The 22992-nt window shown below is 36.2% G+C and overlaps 1 protein-coding gene across 4 annotated transcripts in view; it reads right to left on the bottom strand.

The window, feature by feature from the left end:
• The window catches only part of LOC134527532 (CLIP domain-containing serine protease B4-like), a 57123-nt gene that overhangs the window by 20753 nt on the left and 13378 nt on the right, over nt 1-22992 (bottom strand). For all 4 annotated transcript variants that reach the window (XM_063360285.1, XM_063360284.1, XM_063360287.1 and 1 more), the window contains 2 exons: nt 13033-13158; nt 4957-5163 (listed from right to left, as the gene is read on the bottom strand). In XM_063360285.1, coding sequence (XP_063216355.1) covers nt 4957-5163; nt 13033-13141 — 316 coding nt within the window. In that variant the 5' untranslated portion in view covers nt 13142-13158. The remainder of the gene's footprint in view (nt 1-4956; nt 5164-13032; nt 13159-22992) is intronic.

Genomic DNA, 22992 nt, shown 5'->3' with positions numbered 1-22992 from the left:
AAAAATTATGGATTTTCAAGATGGCGGAGGTGATGTCATGTTACCTGACGATATATATGCTATTAACAAAGTGGTGGGGGCCAGTCTGCGTGTACCTACCACGGGGGAAGGATCGGTCGCCATTTTGATTTTTTTGCACTCGACGGTTTCGAACCGAGGACTCCAAGCTCCGTGTCATAAAAGTAATTTCTTTTAATAATTTTATCAAAAATTTTGTTAATTGATTTTTTTATAAATTTTAATTTTTTTTTCATTAAAATCGGATATTAAATGAAGATTTTAAAGATGGCGGCAGCAACGAAATTGCAAAGGTGACATCATAATTCAAAATGGTGGTCATGGTATCCTTATTCCTATAAATGGCTTACCGGAGGCTTTAGACATGGATGCTTAAGCCGTTTTTAGTAATTTGAGTTCTTTCTTGGGCTAAACGACTTTTGAGGATTTTCGAAATCCGAATTTTTGAATTGTGTTAATTTTTTGAGTTTTTTTGGCGGAATTTTTTTCCATATAAATGGAAATTTTGGCGAATTTTGAGGAATTTTGGGCAATTTTTGCCCAATTTTGGCAACTTTTGGCAATTTTTAGGGAAGAAGGTCAAGGTCAAGGTTAAAGGTCAAGGTCACAACCATCCCAGATGGCCGCCGTGACGTCACGATCCAAGATGGCGGTCGACACCACAGTCACCATACCCTGAACCCTGTTTCAGGAGCCCCCAAAACATACTACTTTTTATGTTTATTAAATGAGATTTTGTATAATTAATTTACCGTCACGAGACATAAGACAGTTTGACATCTCGTGTAGTTTCGGCCAAATTTTCTCCAACTTTTGTTAAAAATTTATAAAACAACATTGTCTCTCTTGTTGTATTTAGCATGAGATTTACGTTATGTATCAGTATTTACGTTAATGTTTACATCATGGTTGAAATAGCCATGAGCTTGTTGCATGGATTAGCGAATATATGCACGGTAATGAATTGTAAATCAAATCACCATAGTATTTTATTTATTGTAATCAGTATTATTGTATTTAGGTTTTAATGTTTTATCTTATTTGGGTAATTCGGAGGTGCGCCCCGGTAGGAAGTATAGATTATCATTGCGTGTTCACCCAGGCCATGTTTATCATTTTAGATATTCTAATATCATTGATTTTACGTTTTTGAATAGTAAAGAGAACAGTGAACAACATTTTAAGCTTTTTGTTTTATTTGTTCTCAAGTCAGAGTAAGAAGATTAGATACTTAATTCAAGGTAAATCGAGCCTGCCTCAGACTAAATTTTGTGTCCTCCACCCGCATAGAAGCCTCAAGTCTGCGCCACTCTGCTAGTAAGAGTCGCAGTCGGGTTGTCCCGTTTCATCTTAAATACTGTTTAAGCACTTTTAAGATAACTTTTTTGCTCATCACAATTATGGCCTATGGTGGAGTAGAAATAGTGAGAAAGTAAGATCTGTCAGAACATTTGACTGATTATGGAGCGTTGAATAAGGTCAGTAATGTGGGCCTTGAAGTGAGTGACTTTTTTGTAGAGGTCAGGTCAGTATAGATACGCTAATTAAAAAATAAAGTGGCATTGAAGGTTTTGGTATAAAATTTCCAGCTTAGCAGCACATGTGCGGAACAGCTCTTACGTTGTTGCCTGGTCGCAGACAGTTCGGCTCAGGCAAATTATTTTTGGCAATGAGGGCTAATTAATTACGGTTTTATTTTCGTTTTGCTAAGGAACATGACGTGAGATCTGTCTAGGAAGTATAGCGCAAGTATAGGTTTGGACCAAATGAAAAGAGGAACTGTGAATAATTTTATGCTCTTGCAAAAAGAGAGGGGATTTAATCAGAGCGCACATTTATGATTTTCATGAGAATGGGGAGGAAAGTTTGTGCTTTGTGCACTATGTATTAAATCATACGTATGTGTTAAAAGTAGACATGAGCGAGAATGAGTACATTAATATTTTGATAGAAAATTTGAAGCTTGAAGTCATTTTCGAATGTAGGAATATATATGACATTAGTGAATGGGCTGCATGCGTGGACAATATTTGTTTTATTGCTCTGTCATGTAATGAAAGGAGTGTAAGAGGTCAAGAATTGGGGCATCCAAAAGAGTCAAGGATACAGGGGATCTTAAACAGTTGCAGTCATCTAGTAGTTAGAGGCAAAATCGTGCGGAAATGATTAGGGGTTAAATAAAGCAATGTAATCATAATTTCAGTGAGAACGGAGATACATGGGGGAACAAATTTGATGGTTTGGACAAAGTTCTTGCGTAGCAAGAAATTAATGCAAAAGGTAGCGTGTGGTTCAAGAAAAACATCAGTGGAGATGTTTCTAAGGGAAAAATAGAAAGGTGGAAAGTAGGTAGTTATTTCTGTAGAAAATAACCCCTGGGTGGCCAGTTATCTCAAAAAGTGAGGTAATAACAGGGGTGGGATATTTCAGTGTGGTTTTCTGGGAAAAGTGTTCACTGAGCGGGCAGATGTCTTTTTAAAAATGAGTTAAATATCTGGCGCTTTAGAAATAAACAGCTCTTAGCAGAGATGAAAAGTGCCACAATTATAAGTGAATGGGTAAAGTTGTATGATCAGCATATATCTGCTACTGAGTACTAAATAAAGCTTTAAAGTGCATTTAGCCACTGGTAAAGCGCATAGAAAAATGCCTAATGTAATGTTTTTTTTTTTAATCGCTCATTACTCTTGGAGAAGATGTTTTTATGTCATGCCAAATTTGATGGAAAAAATGATACTGAGCTGGGACTTTTTAAGAGACACACAGGCCATTGTCTTTGCACAAACCAACACGTTAGTTTTGCTTTTGATAATGATAAATGAATGGAGTTATGTAAACTTAAAATGAAGGCCAGAGTGGTTAGCGGGGTTGGAATGTTTGAAAGAGCATCTCTCAATAAACTAAAAGGAGAAAATTCAACAGCTATCACGGGATTTTCTAGACGTTATCATGGAATGGGTGGGAAAATGTGGATAATGCCGTATTAAATTGAGTTGCTGGATGACCGTTGTGTTTTTAAAAAATGTTCACCACCTAAAATGCAGATTTTCTAGCAGATTATTAAAGACCTAAAAATTGAAGACATTATCGAAGCCGCCGATTCAGCATATGCCTTTCCCACGTTTCTGGTTCATAGGAAAACCCATGAAAATTTCGGATCTTTCTGGGTTATAGAATTTTTAATGACCTCATTAAACTAGGCAGTATTCTTTTGCCGAAGATTGAAACTGTTCTGCAACACCTGGGACATGCCCAGTATTTCACCGTACTTAATCTCAACGCTGCCTTTTATGAGTGTGTGTTAGACCCCTCCAGTAGAAAATGCACTGGTTTTGTCACTCGCTAGGTGCATTACCAGTGGAAACCTTTGGGATAAACTTTAGGTCACAGTGTCTATCCCGCATCTTATGTCACATTTAAAAGGATTTTCAGTTCAATTTTGTTATTAGTTTACTTGACGACATGTGTATTTATTCGCAACATTTAAAGAATATCTTGAGTATGTGGGAAAGGTGTTTGAGGCACTCAGGGGGGCACTGTAAACCCGGAGTAGGTTCTTAGGTCCGTACAAAAATAAAATTCCTAAAAACGTTTAATAGGAAAGGGAAAAATGATGATACATCAAATTAAAATAAAGGCAATCCAGAATTTCCACACCACCGTCACATGAGATTGTGAGATTTATAGGTATTATGGGGTACTTTAGTCGCTTCATAGAAAAATACTCTAATTTGTGTGCACCCCTGAATCAGCATAGGAAAAAATTAAACTACTTTTCAATGGGGGGGGGACGCCCAATAGGTAGCTTTTTAAAAATAGAAACAGACTATTGCCAATTCTCCTGTGCTGGCTCTGGTGGATTTTCAAAGGCATTTTGTAGTGCAAGTAGATGCATTCAGTGGCGCCCTTTATGCTGTGCTCTTTTCCTTAAAATCAGCTTCAAACAATAGCTTTGCATCCGAGGTACAGCGCCCTTGATTTGAAATCATGGAAATTTATGGTTTTCAGTAGGGAATTCTTTTTGAAGTTATACTTCTATAAGCAAATTGAAGGTTAAATTGTAGTAAATTATGGAAATGCAATGAAATGCGCGTGCATCTTTGACGGGAGTTTTACATGATGAAGTCAAAATAATGATTTAAATTAATATTCCCCATTTCAAGAACAATTCAAAGAACGTAACAAAGTCAGGTTATGTTAGTTTACTTTCTGGCGGCCAACATCTTTTCCATTCGGCAACTGTTGACATTGCCAACCTACGCAAATAAAAACCCGTTGGTACGTCTCTTGTGTACGAGTAAATATTTTGAATATGATGGGACAGATTGAGAACTCAAAATCATGTAGTTTGCAGTTACAGTACTATCTATGCATAGTAGAAACGGAAAAAATATAAAAATAATTATTTTAACTTTATCAACTGAAATGCAATTAATCTATTGTGAACTTCTGATTATATTAAAAATTGCCAGAAACACACTGGGTATAAATTTGTGTGCCATTCTAACTTTAATATCAACAACATATGAATCAAGGTTATTGACATTTTATTCATCTCCATTATAAATTATCCTAAAGCTAATGCTTTTAGAAAATTACACTTATGTACCTGAATGCAGAAATAAAATTTATAAAACAAAGTGTAAATTTCTCGTAGAAATTGCTTGGGAATTAATTAGCAAATTTTTTAATTTCAACTTTTAGTTTGTGGTTCTAAGAGATAACTTTGTTATTCATATTTTCATTTTTATAATGTTTTGCGTGTCATGCCAACGAACATTGTTTACGGAAAATAAGGAAGAATTGACCAAGGTCTAAAATAAATAACCATCCCAGCATTTTCCAGGAATATAAAAACGGCGTTATAAGTCGGGCCCTCGTACCTGTGAGTGTAAAACATAACAGTTGTGCCGCCTCGCTAGTAGTGGTTGTACTCACTTATGTAGCCTATCCTGGCAACCCAGCTGAAGTCCCCCAAGGCCACCTCATCCCCATAGGCGGTCCTGTCCGTCGCTACGGCGCCGCACTGCTCGTGCTCGAACAGCTGCCAGTTGGGGTGGTCGTGCGGCTCGAACGGCAGCGGGGGCAGGTCGCCATCTGCGCTACGCCGCGTGTGGTTCCTGCTCCCGCCGATCGTAGGAGTATCTTCATGGCATCGTAACAAACATATGAGCCATTTTAATGTATTATTTACCACTAGCTGCAATACCCGGCGTTGCCCGGGCTGAACACAGGATGAAGGGGACCTTTTTTCGAAATCAGATGTAGTTAGTAATTGTCTTCTTAATTTGAATGTCAAGTGTGAAAATTAATTTAATATCACTTTCAGATCCCGACAGACGTTCTGCCAGTTTATAGATATTTACCTGGTCTGTATGTAATTTAGACTTTATAAAGCAGTATAGAAAAAAGCTGAAAAATAAGGGATTACTAATATTGAAAAGATTCCATTATCTAGCTAATGCTCGGCCTGCATTGCAATGCCTCATTCAGTTTTTTTTTAAATATGATTGATGTAGTTCCACATGTAAAAATCATGTATCCATCACTCTCTCTATATATATATATCTCTATCTACATCGATATACATCTATGTATCTCTCTATCTCTATTTATATCTTTATATATACATATATACTTCCCACTATCTCTATATCTTCTATATATAAGTCTATATATAGCTCTATACATATATAGGTATATCTCTTTATCTAACCCATTTCATTTTCTATCCTCGCTATATCTCAACATATCTCTCCGTATCTGTATCACTCTATATATATATATATATGTGTGTGTGTGTGTGTGTGTGTGTGTGTGCGTGTATCACTCTATCTCTGTCTCTCTTTTATCCTATTAATATTATAAACGCGAAAGTTTGTAAGTATTAATGGATGGATGTTTGTTACTCTTTCACGTAAAATCTACTGAATGGATTTGAATGAAATTTGGCCTACAGATAGTTGATAACCTGGATTAACACATAGACCCCATATATATATGAAATTCCATCCCTAAGGAGTGAAAAAGTGATAATTTCACTTCATAACAGAAAAAAAAATAGACATACAAATAGTGAGTGAGTATCATTTCTCGATGTCTGACACACGATCATACACATATCAAGGTTTGGCAAATTAATATTTTTCTCCTTGGTGAGACCAGTCCGCTTAGTGGAGCTCGCAGCGGCTAGCAAAATAAAGGCACTAATAACAGTTTTGTTCTTAACTTCGTCAAAAGATAGAGTTGCCCTGAAATTTAAATGCACTATCGTTTGATGCGTTTGTCATGTCTTTAATTTTCGTTTGTTTGTGCCGTATGCGTTCCTATACCATTCATCCGATTGCGATGAAATTTTGGTGATTTGTTATGCGCATGCCCATGAAGGTTACTGAGATGGTGTAACTATTTTTCAATAGTTGGAGCACGAATCGTGTCAAAAAATGTGTTTATTTCATTTTATATAGCGGCACTTCGTCTGTTTTTGTTGTATAAGTAAGCACGCATGACACAATTTATTTAAATATAAAAGAGAGACAGAGATAGAGTGATAAATGTAGAGAGTGAGGTAGAGACGGAGAGATAAGTTGAGATAGAGCGAGGTATAGAGATAGAAATGGGTTAGATAAAGAGATATACCTATATATGTATAGAGCTATATAGAGACTTATATATAGAAGATATAGAGATAGTGGGAAGTATATATGTAAATATAAAGAGATAAAAAGAGATAGAGAGATACATAGATGTATATAGATGTATATAGAGATAAAGATATATATAGAGAGAGATGGTTACATGATTTGTACATGTGGAACTACTTCAAACATATTACAAAACAAAACTGAATGAGTCGTTGCAATGCTGGCCGAGCATTAGCTAGATAATGGAATCTTTTCAATATTAGTAATCTCTTATTTTTCAGCTTTTTTGTATATTGCTTTATAAAGTCTAAATTACATACAGACCAGGTAAATAACTATAAACTGGCAGAACAACGTCTGTTGGGATCTGAAAGTGATATAAATTAATGTTCACACTTGACATTCAAATAAAGAAGAAAATTACTAACTACATCTGATTTCGAAAAATGTCCCCTTCACCCTGTGTTCAGCCTGGGCAACGCCAGGTATTGCAACTAGTATTTAAATAAATTGTGCCATGCGTGCGCACTTATACAACAAAAACAGACGAAGTGCCGCTATATAAAATTAAATAAACACATTTTTTGACACGATTCGTGCTCCAACTATTGAAAAATAGTTTTACCGTCTCAGTAACTTTCATGGGCATGCGCATAACAAATCACCAAAATTTCATCGCAATCGGATGAATGGTATAGGAACGCATACGGCACAAACAAACGAAAATTAAGACGTGACAAACGCATCAAACGATGGTGCTTTAAAATTCAAGGCAACTCTATCTATTGAAGAAGTTAAGAACAAAACTGTTATTAGCGCCTTTATTTTGCTAGCCGCTGCGAGCCCCACTAAGGGAACTGGTCTCACCAAGGAGAAAAATATTAATTTGCCAGACCTTACTATGTGTATGATCGTGTGTCAGACATAGAGAAATGACACTCACTCACTATTTGTATGTATATGACCTACTATGTATGATTTTTTTCCCTGTTATAAAATGAAATTATCACTTTTTCACTCCTTAGGGATGGAATTTAATATTAATATAGGTGTCTATGTGTTAATCCAGGTTATAAGCTAGCTGTAGGCCAAATTTCATTCAATTCCATTCAGTAGTTTTTACGTGAAAGAGTAACAAACATCCATATATCCATACTTACAAACTTTCGTGTTTACAATATTAGTAGGATTCATCATATACAACTTATTTTAATTTGATTATTATACATTATTGATACTAAGCAAAGAATATTTTCTGAAATTTGTTAGTTATTTTATGGTCATTAAAATGTGATAGAATTAAAAACTGTATAAAATACACAACTTTCATTAGCAGGATTAAGCTATAGATGTAATAAAAAAATAGTGAAATGTGTACAATTTTACATATTCATAGCCTGTGTGAATATACTTAATATTGTAGTAAACATCTGGCATTTGTGTAAAATTACACATATATCGCAAATGTAAATTTAATACAACACAGTAAAAATATACCAATTTCAATGGCAAAATCACCAAATAGTAGTAATTGTATTACTACACTTTGAAACCTAGAAAAATACTAGTAACCAAGATGCCTCCTTAAGGAAATTGTCTATTATGCTATTTTTATACGAAATCTAGTATCTAGTAGCGATGATCCTTGAGAATGTTCCCTGAATTATATAATAGCGTAAACAGGTCATTCTTGTATTGGTTTCTCACTCTGTTAATTTGTTTTATGATATGCGAGTGCCGAAGTTTTTTGTGGACTTTTAGGTGTATAGCAGATTGTTTTTGAATGTTTTATCATTTTGCCTCATCCATTTTATTCGTGTGTTATTTAACGTAAAATATTTAAGGAAGTGTGCGTGTTTCTACTGTTGATGATTTTCCTTCATTAATTTGTGCAGGTGTCATTGTGGAGTGGTGTAAATTTTATGAGGCAATGATTTTTTGCGTAGCGTGTTTTCGGAAGGCTAACTTCTGTGCAAGTGATGAACCTAGCTATACACAAAATGTTTTTGAATTGTCGTGGAAATTAGGTTTACTTGCATCGTGAAGTCATATTTTAATTTTTTCCAGATATTAATATTATATAATTTTGTTTATGGTCTTACATATTTTTTTTTCTTTTCAATATATACTCCTATGTGTGATTAAATTGATAGTACATATATTCATATAGTTGGAAAATTACTAGGCATGCAATAAATGCAATGGTTCGTTACTCTGGCTTATTATAAACATGCACTGAGTCTGCTAAACGAAGTGCGTAGAAATACCTAAATAAAACTGTATTGCGAGTTGCCTAGCTGTGGAAGTTCCAGGCGATTTGCATCGTGAGAGTGCATTTAAAATTTGTTCTGAGTTAAGGACTCTTACGTAATTTTATTTATGGTTATGCCTAATTGTGTTTTTTTTTTAATACTCGTGTTTAAATTGATATACTCTCGAGAAGGTGTTAGAAAAATAACTTTTGTTCCTTGTACAGAAATTGATTTAATTTTAAATATTTGTAAATTAATATTACATGTACATATGTACATACTGCTTTAAGCTTCTCATTTAGCACCTGCGTCAGTGAAGGGATATTTTTTTAAATGTTAAGAAAATATTTTATGTAATTGAAAGGAAATCTGCATACCTGAGTGTGGCATAACTAAAAAAGATCAAAAAAGACAAAAAACATATCCAGCTAAAAATAGTATACATTTTTAAAAAATTATTTACCTTAAGGTTGTGATTTGTGATTCTAGGAGATAGAGAAAGAGAAAGGGAACGATTGTCTGTATATATGTTTTTGTGTGCGGCAGAGAGAATTGGTAGTGAGAGTGAGTGAGTTTTGTGTGAAGGAGAGTGAATAAGGGACGGAGAAGGGAGAGGTATACGAGGAAGAGAAAATGCGAGAGGGGAGAGAACATGAAAGAGGTGGAAGAGTATGTAAGTGTGTGTGAGGAAAATAGGTTTGGTGGAGTGAGGATAGGGGGTACGATATTTAAAGGTTAGGAAATGGGGGAAAAGAAGAAGTAAGAGTGTGTGTAAGAAAGAGAAAGACAGGAGAGGTCGAGAGAAGATTAAAAGGAAAAGGGACAAAGAGAGGAGAGGAGTGTGTGAGAGGGTGAGTGAGGGAGCAGGAGGGACATGTACATGTAAAATTTAGAAGTTCTTTACTCATACATCATGTGTATGAATTGTAACACTTTGGTGTGTACGACTGTGGTGCACTCTATTAAATAAGTCTGACGTCAAAGAGGGATGCCACTAGCTCTCCCAGCTGACACTTTCAAAATTTCATGTGGCACACTCCGGCTGCCATTTCTTGCATCAAAGATCATAGTACTACTGGTAGAAACTTTGAACATCACATGATAGACTTCCCCTCCACCTATATCCCCTTCACCCCTTATTATTATGGATACCCTTATCATTATCTTCATTCATTTTAGTTTCACCTCCCCTTCCTCACACTTTGTCCTCTTTCAAGTTTTCAATGACCACCCTCACATTCCCCCACTTCTCCTGTGCCGTTTATTGGTGTACAGATTTTAAATTTTAAGTTTATTTTTAATGTTTTAAAATTTTTAAATTTTTATTCTTATTTAATTTTTTTCAGACTTCTGTATTATCAAACCTTTTTCATCCTAGTTCTCTTTCCCTGGTTTTCGGCGCACTCTAGTGGTCGTGTCCTTAAGTCTCTCCCTCTCTCTTTTTTGGCCGCCAGAGCGCACTCTTGTCCCCCCCCCCCCCTTTAGCTCATGCTGGTTGTAAGTAACCTAGCGCGATATTTGCGAGTAGAATTAAACTTAGTTCGACTGCCCCTCCATAGAGCGCGCGGCGCTCGACGGCTATAGAGGTTTTTACCAAGCAACAGACCTTTGTTTTACCTTGCCTCGGACGTCTTCGGCTCCGTTCGGCTCTGAGCCATATCATCTCCCCTTCGGCCTCCCGGGTCCCAGCATCCTTTTTTAGACGATCTAGCCGCCATGTTGGAATTAATTCGCGGGCTGTTGGGCTGACTACATCGGCGTCTCTGTCGAGTTGCTCCTCGACTAATAAATCGCGTGTAGATCTGCCTTCTACTGCGCTATAGGATGTAATCGTCTCGGGCGAAGGAATTTTTCCCTAAACTTTTCTTTATCTTCTGCTAGTTAGTCAGCCAACCCGAATAGCTACATAATAGTTTGTTTTTTTTAATTCTTTTCTTTGTACTTCCGCGACATCGCGTCGCGCGTCCTAACTGGCGATCGCGCAATATGATTGTAATCATCTGTCATCACCCTGCTTCGGTGAGTCTTTTGCTTTCAATATTTCCCTCCAATTCGCTCCTTTTTAGCGGGCTTTTGCCCGATTGATGGTCTGTCTGCGACCTGGTCTAATCTCTGTCGATATTGGACCTTGTTGCAGGCAGGGTGCAAGAGTTACCCACCGATTGAAGAAACACCCCCGTCGTCCGAGAGTCACCCCTCCACAAATGGTCTTGATTGAAAGTCAACAAAATTTATCCGAATTTTACCTTGTCGTGAGCTCTGAACGACAAAATTTCATAAATTTTGGTTTGCCAGTGGACATAGGAGAAGTTATTGTTAACGATGTAACGTTATATCTTCAGAAATTGTGACTCAAGAAGAATCAACCCTTATCGGACATGGTGATAGTGTAATTTTTTTGCATAAGATTCAAAACCAAGGCAATATATTCTAACTATTTTTGTAAACATTTCACTATGGCAAGAACCTTGTTAAATTTTCGCTAGATTCGCGGTTCGGACTCGCTAGCACTATAAATTCTGTTCATATTTTCTTCATTAATGATTTCTAAGATGTTAAAATGCTAATTTGTTCATCGATGGTTAATCTGTCTTGATATTTTCTGTTAAAATCTATTTAAAGAAAGGTTATGCACTATATAAAAGAATATTAATATAAATAAACCAGGAAGCCTTTAGATCAAATAACTTATTTTGTTGTTTTTTATTTAATTGAGTACCTATATATCTACCGCTCCACTAACTTCCAAATGGATTGTGAGTAGGGAGTTTCTAAATTGTTTTGTTCCCCGCCTCGTGCGACCTCTGGTGATGTTCGAATTTTATGTCAATTTTGTAGCTTGTTGCTCAGCTGTTTCCTAGGACTTTTAAGAGGTGTGATAATACCAAAAAAATCAAGGGCACGAGGGGCGTTACACTCCCAATTAATTAATTATTAATTTCAGTCATTATAATTTGATCATCTTCATTCCTCCCCCTCCAGTACTTTTTTTAATAACTTATTTACTTCCCTGCTCTTCAATTGAGCTCGTGGTCGAATGGACAATGTACTCGCTTCCTAGCATCGAGGTCACTCCTGTGATCATGGTAGTCACCGTGCTCAGATACTGGTGCTACCTCGTAGCGATACTATGAACTACCTTTGATGTCATTCAAGATGGCCGAAAATGTTCACCTACCTCCCAACGTCTCATCCATCTGTGATGTTATATAATATGGTGGCATACCGGATGGCTGGCAACACAGTACTAACAACTACCTCTCAATTTGTGATCTATGTTTGAAATGAATGAAGAAATTTTTAAAAAAAAAGTTATTTTTGAGAAAGGGGTAGAGGAGGAAAAGGAGTTTGGTTAGAAAGGGGTGAGAGGGGAATGGGTGGAGTCAACATTAGAGATACACCAATCAATCTTAACATAATGAAACATAACAAAAAATAAAATAATAATGATAAAGAGGGATGACTCCTGGCTGCAAAAGGGAGGGAGTGGCGTGTCATCTGGCGAAATGGGGAGGGGAGAAATGAAACAATAGAAAAAATGTTGTGTATGGGTGAAGGGGAGGAGGGGGAGGTGATAGTGATTTATTAACCTAATTTCCGTATCATTTGCTAACTTAGAGCGAACATGATCTCCCGACTGACACAGGCTGCACATATATATACATATATATATATATACATATATATACATATATATATATATACATATATACACACATATATACATATATATACATATATATATACATATATATAAACATATATATACATATATATATTCTGCACATAGGATCACCATTGGCTTTATGATCTGCCAATTTAAATGTCGCAATAGTGGATTTAATCAATCACATAAGTGACTGATTACAAATGTAACTTCCAAAAAGATCCATATTTATGTTAATAATATAAAAATTAAAAATAACTTTGAGGGTTATAAAATCATTAAATATTACTTTTAATAAATTTCCCATGTAACCTATCGAATCTTCGATACTTTTTATGTCCCTTCTTTGAAATGTGTTACACATTCAATTTTAAACTTTTAAACAAAGTACGTATACGTTTATACGAGCATGGTTGGTGTTAATAGGGACAGGCAGCATACGAATAATTACCTGAACACGTTTTCGCTTTCATTTTTCCTTCATCATACCACAAATTAGTTATTGCCCAGCCATTAAAGAAAGGAACTGCACCAAAAGTCAATGCTGTTAAAATAGGCATCGTGAAAATCGCTGTTCCTGAAACACAGTCATACATGGTTCACTGTGGGTGTGGCAAAACACTTTAGGACAGGATTATAAACTATACAAGAACGCAATAATGCAAAAAACAACATGTAATCAAAGCAAGAAAATCGTATTTTTTATTAATCATGCAGGTCGCTAGACATAACCAACCGTATACCTTTAAATTGTAAATAATAGAAATCAAATTTCTGCCTTGGATTTATTTTACAATTTAAAATTTATCAAAACAACAAATTATCACAATAATTTAATTAAAGTCAAGGTGTCATAGCAATTGCTTTAATGGAAAAATGATACACTTTTCGCTATTCATAGCTTGTTGTAGTATCATCGGGTTCTATATTCAAATATTATTCTGTGGGGTTTTAAATAATTATCATCACACTTTATAATAATGTTATCATACCATAATAACTCAATACTCTATGATAAATTCGAAGCAATATTAAAATAAATATAACACTAATAGTATTACAAACATTATTTATCCTAAAAAACACCTTCTATACTGCAAGTACACACACGCAAGTAAATTATGAATTTCATTTACCACTTCTTGATTTCTTTTATCTCCCACAAATGTAAAACCCTTCTTGCATGCCTTGTCATGCCTTTCCAGAACATACTTTTTATACTATGTAAGAGATTATAAAACGATTGGATGGTATTAATTAATTTTGGTACTTACCAGCCAGTGCAATACTGGAAATATTTCACACATACTATACAGAAATGATACGTATGCATTACGTGTACTAAAATGACACTTCAAGTTTACTGGCATATAAATTCTTAGAGGTATTGTAGAAACATATTCAGTACATTTATACAATGTGTATCCGAACAACTAGGTCTTTTTTTTATAAATATGCCCACGTAAAATAAATTCAGTTACTGGCCTATAACTCGCGTGTCTCAGAAGCAGAAGGCCCCACTGTGATGAGATACTCAACACACTTTACACTTACGAAAGACCTGTTGCAAGCATATCTGACAAGAGTCTTCGACCAACTGTGTCTTCAGTACGGGCATAAGGATACGTGTGGCGGGATATGATAGAATACATTTGTCAGGATAGGTAGGATGCGATAGAACATAAATGGCACGATATGATAGGATATGATCAGCAGGATTCGATAGAATACGATGGGCAGCATACGATAATATACCACTGGCATGATTCGATCAGCTGGATACGATATAATATGATTGGATGGATACGATAGGATATGCTTGGCTGGATACGATAGGATATGATTGTAAAGACATGATGGGATACAATCAACAGAAAACTATAGTGTACAAATTTCAAGGAATAACGAGTAGCACTCTGAAAAATCCACAAGAGGTCTGAAAAAATTATAACATATAAATTTAAATTTAAAAATTATGAAGAATTATAAATAATAAAATTAATTGGGGATAAAAATAATAATTATGCATCTGGTGAACTTCTCTTTCGAGAAGCAATAACAGCATTCTAGCAGAAATTGTCAGAAATATTTTGTAATTTTTTAAATTTAAATTTTTTTACTATTCAAATTTTATTTATTTTAAATTTATGTATGGTTTTCTCTGAGTGCTTCTGGTTACAGATGAGAAATTGATCTCCGCATGAAGGACGTTTTACCTAATGAGGTATGTCATTTTATCCTGTGATACAATTAAATTGTTCATTTCTGGTACTAAATCAGAACTGACAATATTTTTATAAGGTGGATTTAAAAAAATTACTCAGTCCAAAAATATCTGATAAGACAGATGAGAAACACTATCATGAAGGACTAACTTCCTTCTCCTTGATGTCTAGCGAAGCCTTCCTTCTTTTGCGATCGTTAGTGAGCAACCCGCATCCCACATAAAATAAATATTATTTACCTGCAAGCAAAATGTGTCGACATCTGTTGTTGACAAGCAGAACTACTTGCATCAATTTGTTTTGCATTAGATAACTTAACTCTTTGCTGATGAAATATTTATAAAAAAATCTATTTAAGTAATGGATCAAATTGGAAAACTGTCAGTTTGTATCTAACATTAGTCACAAAAGCTACCATGGATCATGGATTGTTATCTGCAGCTGAATCGGAAGGAAGCCGCTGTAAATATTGTGGCAAGGATTTTGTCATGAGAAAGAATGCTAGACATCATGAGAAGAATGATTGTGCTAAAAACCCACTACGCAAAATGTTCAGCTGTAATCGGTGTAGCAGGTTGTTAACACGAATTGACAGCTTAAAAAAAATGGTAGAACATGTAAAGCCAAGCCCACTTACGGCAAAGAGGACATCGATGGAACTACTAGACTAAATAAGAGTGATCTGCATTACGACAATAATTTTCCTTGTCCTGAGCGTGATGGTATTAGCTCACCCGATCGTGACGAAGAATATAAATTGAAGGATGCTGATGGCTTCGGGAAGACTGAAACTAATGGAAGTATCAACACCGTAAAAAGTGAGAATACATTCAAGCCTATATTCAGTAGATCCTCCATACTTTCTAAAAATGATGGACTCCTAAAAAGTAAGCATGAAGACGATGAAGACACTTCGACATCAACGATATCGAGTTCTTACGGTAATCTGGGTGAAGACGATGCCTTCTACGGTGATTGCTACAGTGACTCTGAAGCTGGTGACGTGATCGAAGACTGTGCTGAAGCACCTAAAGCAGGCAAGATCGAAGACTGTGATGGTGTACTGAGACCGAAACGATGGAAAAGACGTGTTATAATAAATAAATCTGATCAAGCTTGTGATGATCACTGGCTCGATGATGAAAGTTACCCTGAGGTTGGTGTTAAAACGGAAGACACCAGAGATCATAATATTTATTATAAACGTGCAAGGAAGATGGTGGCAGAAGAGATTTATTACACATCATGGAAAGATCCAAACATATTGGTTGACCGGCTAAGACTGTCGGTGGCATCTGTTCGTAGAGGAAACTACTCGCATATCGAGGAAGTATCGTCCATACTGTGCCATTGCGCATTTGTAGTAATGCGCATGCTCACTTTATCTATTTTATAGTTATTGTTTTCATTTTATTTTGTATAGCAAACTGGGAGCCATAATTTTTTTTTATTCTTGAATTTGTAAATCATCTTGTAACCAACAATTTCAACATAATTTATATTTATAAAGCACAAGTTTCTGTGTTAAAATTTTTATATTAGTTTTACAACAAAATAAGTTTACGTTTGTCCATAATGAATGTTGATTTGGGAAATCGCACTATAGTGTAACTCTATTTGTTTTACATGTGCAGTCTTTCATGTCTCAACTATATGGTCTTCTTCAGTTGCACAAAATAATACGTCTTTCTTTTTGAAGCATGTCAGCCATGATGTAACTGTTCCTACCTTCGGCCGTTTCTTAATCTCTTGACATCAATGTCTTAATTAATTCTCCGTACACCGCAAGTGGTGAGTAAAATCGCATATTCCTTCAAGAATATGTGGAAATGATATTTTGTTCAATTATCTTATTTTGTAATACATTTATGTACAGTGTGTATGCGGAAGGCGTGGGTGGCCATGGGCGCGATTACTTCGTGACACACAACTTCTTCGTCACCTGAGTCATGGTGCTCCTCAGTGCCTGATGCAGCTCGTCTAATCAGGAAAGATCTTCTTTGTTACTTTCTGCATGCAGAAGAGCAACCATGAGCCACCACATATCAAAAGATAAAATTTTAACCTAGCATTTTCGGCATTGTTTTGGACTAATAATTAATTTTTTTTGACTTAACCTATGTAATTTTTAACCTATGTAATTCTTAACATCAAAATCAATGTGCTTAACTTAAATATCTGCCCCTTATCTTAACATTTACTTTTACTATAAGTATGACTGTATACTCATCAATTGATATTAAACTTGTTATTGTTATTATTTAAAGTAAAAGAATTTAAAGAAAAGAAAATATAAGGAACAGAGAAACGATATTGCTGTATTCATTTAACTAAAACCACTGTTTGTATTAATTTTGACTAGTATATATATTTAACTATTTTATCCTGTAATATGGCCTCCCCAGTCGGCTCAAGGTTCTCATGATTTTCTACACGCCTAACAAGGCACCATTGAGCCCGTTCCCCATGCTTTCACTGTTGGCCTCTGTACCTCCTTGGTATTTGGCCAGGTTGAGGTAAAGAGGGCGGCAGAGCTTGGTAGCAGAGCATGGTTGTTCTGGTGTTTTGTTGGTCGTGTTCACGTGTGTAGATGTTTGTCTTGCATGTGTCCACCCTCAGATGTGCATGGCTTGGTTGTGGCAATAGTTATTTACTGTTGTTTTTATTGTGGTAGTTTTGTTATTTGTTATTTTCATTATGTCCTCTTCAATCATCCCTGAGTTCCTCATAAAGGATGAATTGATCTTTGAGTGTCAATTGCGTGGCATTTCATGTGAAAACGCCACAGTGGCACATTTGCGTAAAACATTGCGTTTGGCTCTTCAGAACAGCACTCCAGTTAATAATGACCTTTTGATAACAGTGAACCCTAATGAGGAGTATAAAACCTGCACGAGTAAGATACTAGTTTTACAGGAGTTGGTTACAAACTTAGATGATGAGAATTTTGCCGTAACGCTCCCTCGTGTCAGAAATCGTTTGAATCACTTGAGTACACGCATTAAGTGTTTGCTTGATGTTCACACACCTAAACTGTCTGAGTTACAAGTTGCCTCACTTGAAAATATGATGGAGGAGATTCAGAATTTAGTTGAGACTGTCGGTAACGCTGAATCTCAGTTCTCATTATTGCGTGATGTAACACCAATCACATCCATGACAAATATTTGTGAACAGTTGAGTAGGGTGGCATTGCCCACTTCCACTGTCCCGAATCCACTTCTTTCATCAGCTCCTGGTCCGTCCAAGGTAGACTTTGATCCTGTCGGCAACGTTTGTAGCCCTATGTCCATTCCTAACCTAACCAACCCAGCCTATACCACATCCACTCAGTCTACGAGTCGGAACCCTCATGTTGTATTTAGTACATCAGCAAGCTCGACACATAATCCTACTCCCACTAGAAATTTTGCGCTGCCAAGTGTGTTTGGTAAACTTACTCATCCTCTCGAAACTATGTTGAAAGACTTCCCGGCCACTGATGAATTGCACATACCTAAATTTTTAAATTTCCTTAAGATTATTGTTAAATTGCGACAAAGCAACACCATCCACGAGTCGCAGATCTTGGAAACTATTTACCCTTTCACTTTTGGGACTTTAGCCGAAAGGACTCAGCTGGCAATTGCCCAGAACCTTTCCTTCGATGCCTACCATGAGAATATCCTTAGTTTTTTTTATTCCCTTCAGGTTGCTTACACAATTACAATTAAATAATTTCAATCGGTTACAGAAACCTGATGAACCGCTTTATGTGTATGTAAATGAGGTTAAGGAGGCCGCTGCCATTTTGCGACTTGGTGTAACTGAACAAGAGATTGTTAACACCATCCTAGAGGGGCTTTCCCCTGATGAGAGATCTCGGTTAGTCTTTCTCAGCAAACCCTCCACATTTTCCGAGCTCGACAGAATGTGTATCCATTCGCAAAATGTTAGGTTTGCGGATCATCACCGTAACCTACAGTTTGCCCACCCCACATTTAAGACTCAAAACTATGGTTTTCACAGTTCATGTAACACTACACAGGTTAATCCTAACTTTAGGAAGAGTAGTGTTTACAACCAAACAAAAACTAAACCAGACAATCAAGCACAAGGTCAATTTTGTAATTATTGCAAAAGAAATAACCATGTCATCAGAGACTGCAAGGTTCTGCAACAAAAAAAACGCCAGAAGCAGGGATGTAATGTGAGCGACTTACCCTGCAAGCAAGATCGGAAGCCTAATTCACAGTATAATGCTCACGTTCTTCAGCAGATTAACTCAGCTCTTTGTTTTCAAATATATTTTGGAGTACGAAAACACTTTCCAGATCAAGTTTGTAAGGTTAACTCCCCTAATATTGTGGGAATAAATTCCGTGCCAGTACCTCGTATTGTGGTATCGTTTGGTTCCTTTGATACTACTGCTTAAGTTGATTCGGGTTCTACACGTTCTATCATTTCCTATGAGTTGTTCACCAAATTAAAGGAAGCTAAGGGCATAAAATCAATTGTAAAAGGCGATTTCAAGTGCTATTCTGCTTCTAATGATATTTTAACCATAGATTGTTGCGCCACTATTAAATTAAAAATAGCAAATTTTACTTGGGTTTTCCCTTGCTTGGTATGTAAAAATATAGGTTTGGATTGTATTCTCGGAGCAGACTTTATGATGAAAACCGGACTTATACTTGATGTGCAAGAAAAGTGTATTTTCTTTAAGTTCCTACCTAAACTCAAAATTCGGTTTGCTGACAGTAACCAGCACCTTGATAACCTTGCTGAAATCAATGTACACAACTCTAGTAAAATTGAAAGTGTTACTTTGAGCCATCTGTCTGGTGAACAGCGTATGGCTATCAGAAAACTATGTGAATCATTTTCTAAAGTTCTAACCTCCGAATTAGGTCTTACCAACCTCTTGGAATATGAGATTAAGCTAAAAGATAGCAGCTATGTTAAAAATCAACCTTATAGATTGGCACCCATTCAGATGAATCTTTTGCGAAACGAAGTACAGCAACTTTTGGATAAAGGCGTTATTGAGCAGTCTACCTCTCAGTATGCGAGTCCTGCATTTCTAGTTCCTAAATCTAATGGTAAGCAACGTATGGTGGTCGATTTCCGTCGTGTAAATCAAAAGATTGAGATTGAATCAGTTCCTTTGCCCGATCTACATTCAGCTTTTCATTGGTTTGCTAAAGCTAAGTACTTTACCACCATTGATTTAAATTCAGCATACCATCAAATCCCTCTCAAAAAAGAATCTAAACACATCACTAGTTTTTGTGTACCCTGGAATTTATACCAGTTTACGCGAGTTCCTTTTGGGCTTGCTACTGGAGCTCAAGTCCTCACACGATTATTGGATCAAATTTTTCATGACATTAAATTTAAATTTGTATACAATTATTTGGATGATCTTGTTATATATTCTGAGAATTTTGAGGAACATCTTCAACACTTGAGAGAAGTTTTCTCTCGTCTTGAGAAAGCAGGCTTAACCGTTAACCCACAAAAGATTAAAATTGCTGTCCCAGAGATTTCATTCCTTGGTCATAAAATTTCTTCTCAAGGTATTTCCATCGATCCAGAACGTACAAAATCCATTAGAGAGTTTCCTCCACCCCGCGATGTTAAAGGTATAGCTAGATTTATCGGTATGGTCCAGTTTTTTGGAAAATTTATTCCTAATTTGGCCGAGAAGGCCGTTCCTTTGAATCAACTCCGTAAAAAGAATGTGAAATTTGAATGGGGAGAAAAACAACAAAAAGCTTTTGAAACACTAAAGAATGATATAATGAGTCCACCAGTACTTCGTATGGCAGATTTTTCGAGACCTTTCATTTTGCAAACCGATGCTTCAGGTTCAGCAATAGGGGCGGTTTTAGCACAAGAGTTTGATGGTGCCCGCCATCCGATAGCTTTTGCATCCCGGACTCTGACCAATCAAGAGAAGGTAGCATCTATTTATGAATTTGAATGTCTCGCTGTTGTTTTTGGTATAGATAAGTTCAGGCCTTACTTAGAACATACAGAATTCCTTTTGGAAATGGATAATCAAGCTCTATCATGGCTCTTGGCGCACCCACGACAATTAGGCAAAATCGGTCGTTGGGTCATGAAAATCTCATCTCTAAAATTCAAGGTTCAGCATATAAGAGGAACACAGAATGTAATTGCTGATACGCTTTCACGTATGTTTGATTGTTCACAGCCTAGTAAGGAGGAAGCCACTTGTAATGTTTTAGTCACTGATTTCCCTTTAGCCTTCAAGACTATTCAGGCTCATCAGGAGGAAGATGAGGAATTGCAGAAAATTGTCCAAAATTTGAGTTCAGGTATCCAACAAAAACCATATTTTCTGTCCAAAGGTATCTTATTTTCCAAAACTCGAAACAATCAGAAACGTATTGTTCTTCCCAAAGTATTGAAACCCCTAGTATTCGAATATTTTCATTCCTCGCCTATTGGTGCTCATCTCGGTATATACAAAACTATTGAGGCTATTAAAAGGCATTTTGTTTGGAAAGGGATGTATGCTGAGGTGGCTGATAGAGTCAAACAATGTCATCTTTGTGCACTTAGTAAACTTGCTCAGAATACCCATTTAGGTTTTTTGTCTTCTGAAATATCCGACAAACCTATGCAAAAATTATTTGTTGATTTCGTAGGCCCTTTTCCAAGGAGTAAAGATGGAAATAGTATCTTATTAGTTTGTGTGGGTGCATTTTCCAAATTTGTTTGGTTGATTCCTTTAAGAAAAGCTGATGCTCCATCCACGATTCGGGCTCTTCAAACCTACATATTCCAAAGTTTTGGGGTTCCTTCATCAATAGTTTCGGATAATGGATCACAATTTACTTCCAAATTATTCAAAATTATGTGCTTCACACATGGTATACGTCATATCACGTTGTCACCATACTATCCTCCACCTTCGCATGCAGAAAGGTTCAATCGTAACCTCCGTTCGGCCTTAATTGCCTTCCATGCGAAATATCAAGTTAGTTGGGACAAAAATCTGCGTTGGCTTCAGATGGCTTTTAATTATTCACGTCATGAGTCACATAAATCTTCGCCTTTCAATTTGATATTCACCTATGCTCCGAACAATCCCTTGTCTAATCTTTGGTCCTTGGATGACCTGTTACCTAAGGATTCTAAAAACATTAAAGTAATTTGGGCAGCTGCCCTTAAAAACCTTAAGCACTCACATGAAAGAAGTCGTATTAAATATGTATGTATGTTTTTATGGGTATGCTCTAGTTTAAATCACATGATGTGTGGGTAATATCTGAATAATGTTGGGTATTATTAATAATTAGAAATCTTAAAATGTTTTATTTTATATTTCACTATCCAAAGGTGTTTTCCTGTGTTCTTGTTTTAGTGTCGCTGTGAATCTCCCGTCTCCTGTATTTCCTTGTGGTCGTGTGCCATGTTCGGGGTCTTGTGCCTCCTTGTTTGTGCCTACTCCTTCGCTCTTGGAAGAGTTACGGTAAATCATTTGAATTCTGGTATTCTCTTCGAAAAACAAGATTCGCTCATCTTTTCGGACAATGTTTATTCCATTGTGCTTGACTTCAATTTAGTTCAACTTGAAAATGAAAGTAAACAATTGGATGTTTTTCTGAACAAAGTTATTTCACTGAATAGTGGTCATCACGATGACGAAGCTTGGAATCAGAACGTTTGTGGTCAAACAACTACAAGAAAACTTTATTGCATACAAAACTGAGACTATGGCTTTAACTTCACTTCTGCCCCATCGCCCTAGAAGGCAAAAACGTGGTTGGTTTAATTTTGGTGGTTCTATATTGAAGACAGTTTTCAGTACCCTAGATAGTGATGATTTGACTGTCTTAGAGAAAAGACTGAAAGTGGTTAACGAGAATAAAGATGACATTTCTAACAGTATGTTACATCATATGATTGTGGTCAAGAATTTAGAAGACAGAGTCATAAACAACACTATTCTCATTAAAAATTTGGCGTTACATTATCTAAATAGCCATAATGAATTTTACAAAGCATTAAACAGCTCCATCCATGAAGTCTGGGACAAAATCACATTAATAAGTTGGAGAATTGATCTAAATACCCTTTTGTTTAGGGTTAGTGAGACATTATCTAGTGCTCGGCTGGAAATTTCCGATCTAAGACAAGCTACTGAAAACAGTGTTCATGGACAACTAAGTTCC

Source organism: Bacillus rossius, chromosome 1 (genome assembly GCF_032445375.1).
Source record: "Bacillus rossius redtenbacheri isolate Brsri chromosome 1, Brsri_v3, whole genome shotgun sequence".
NCBI classification, from domain to species: domain Eukaryota; kingdom Metazoa; phylum Arthropoda; class Insecta; order Phasmatodea; family Bacillidae; genus Bacillus; species Bacillus rossius.
This window is presented reverse-complemented; position numbering and strand designations above follow the sequence as displayed.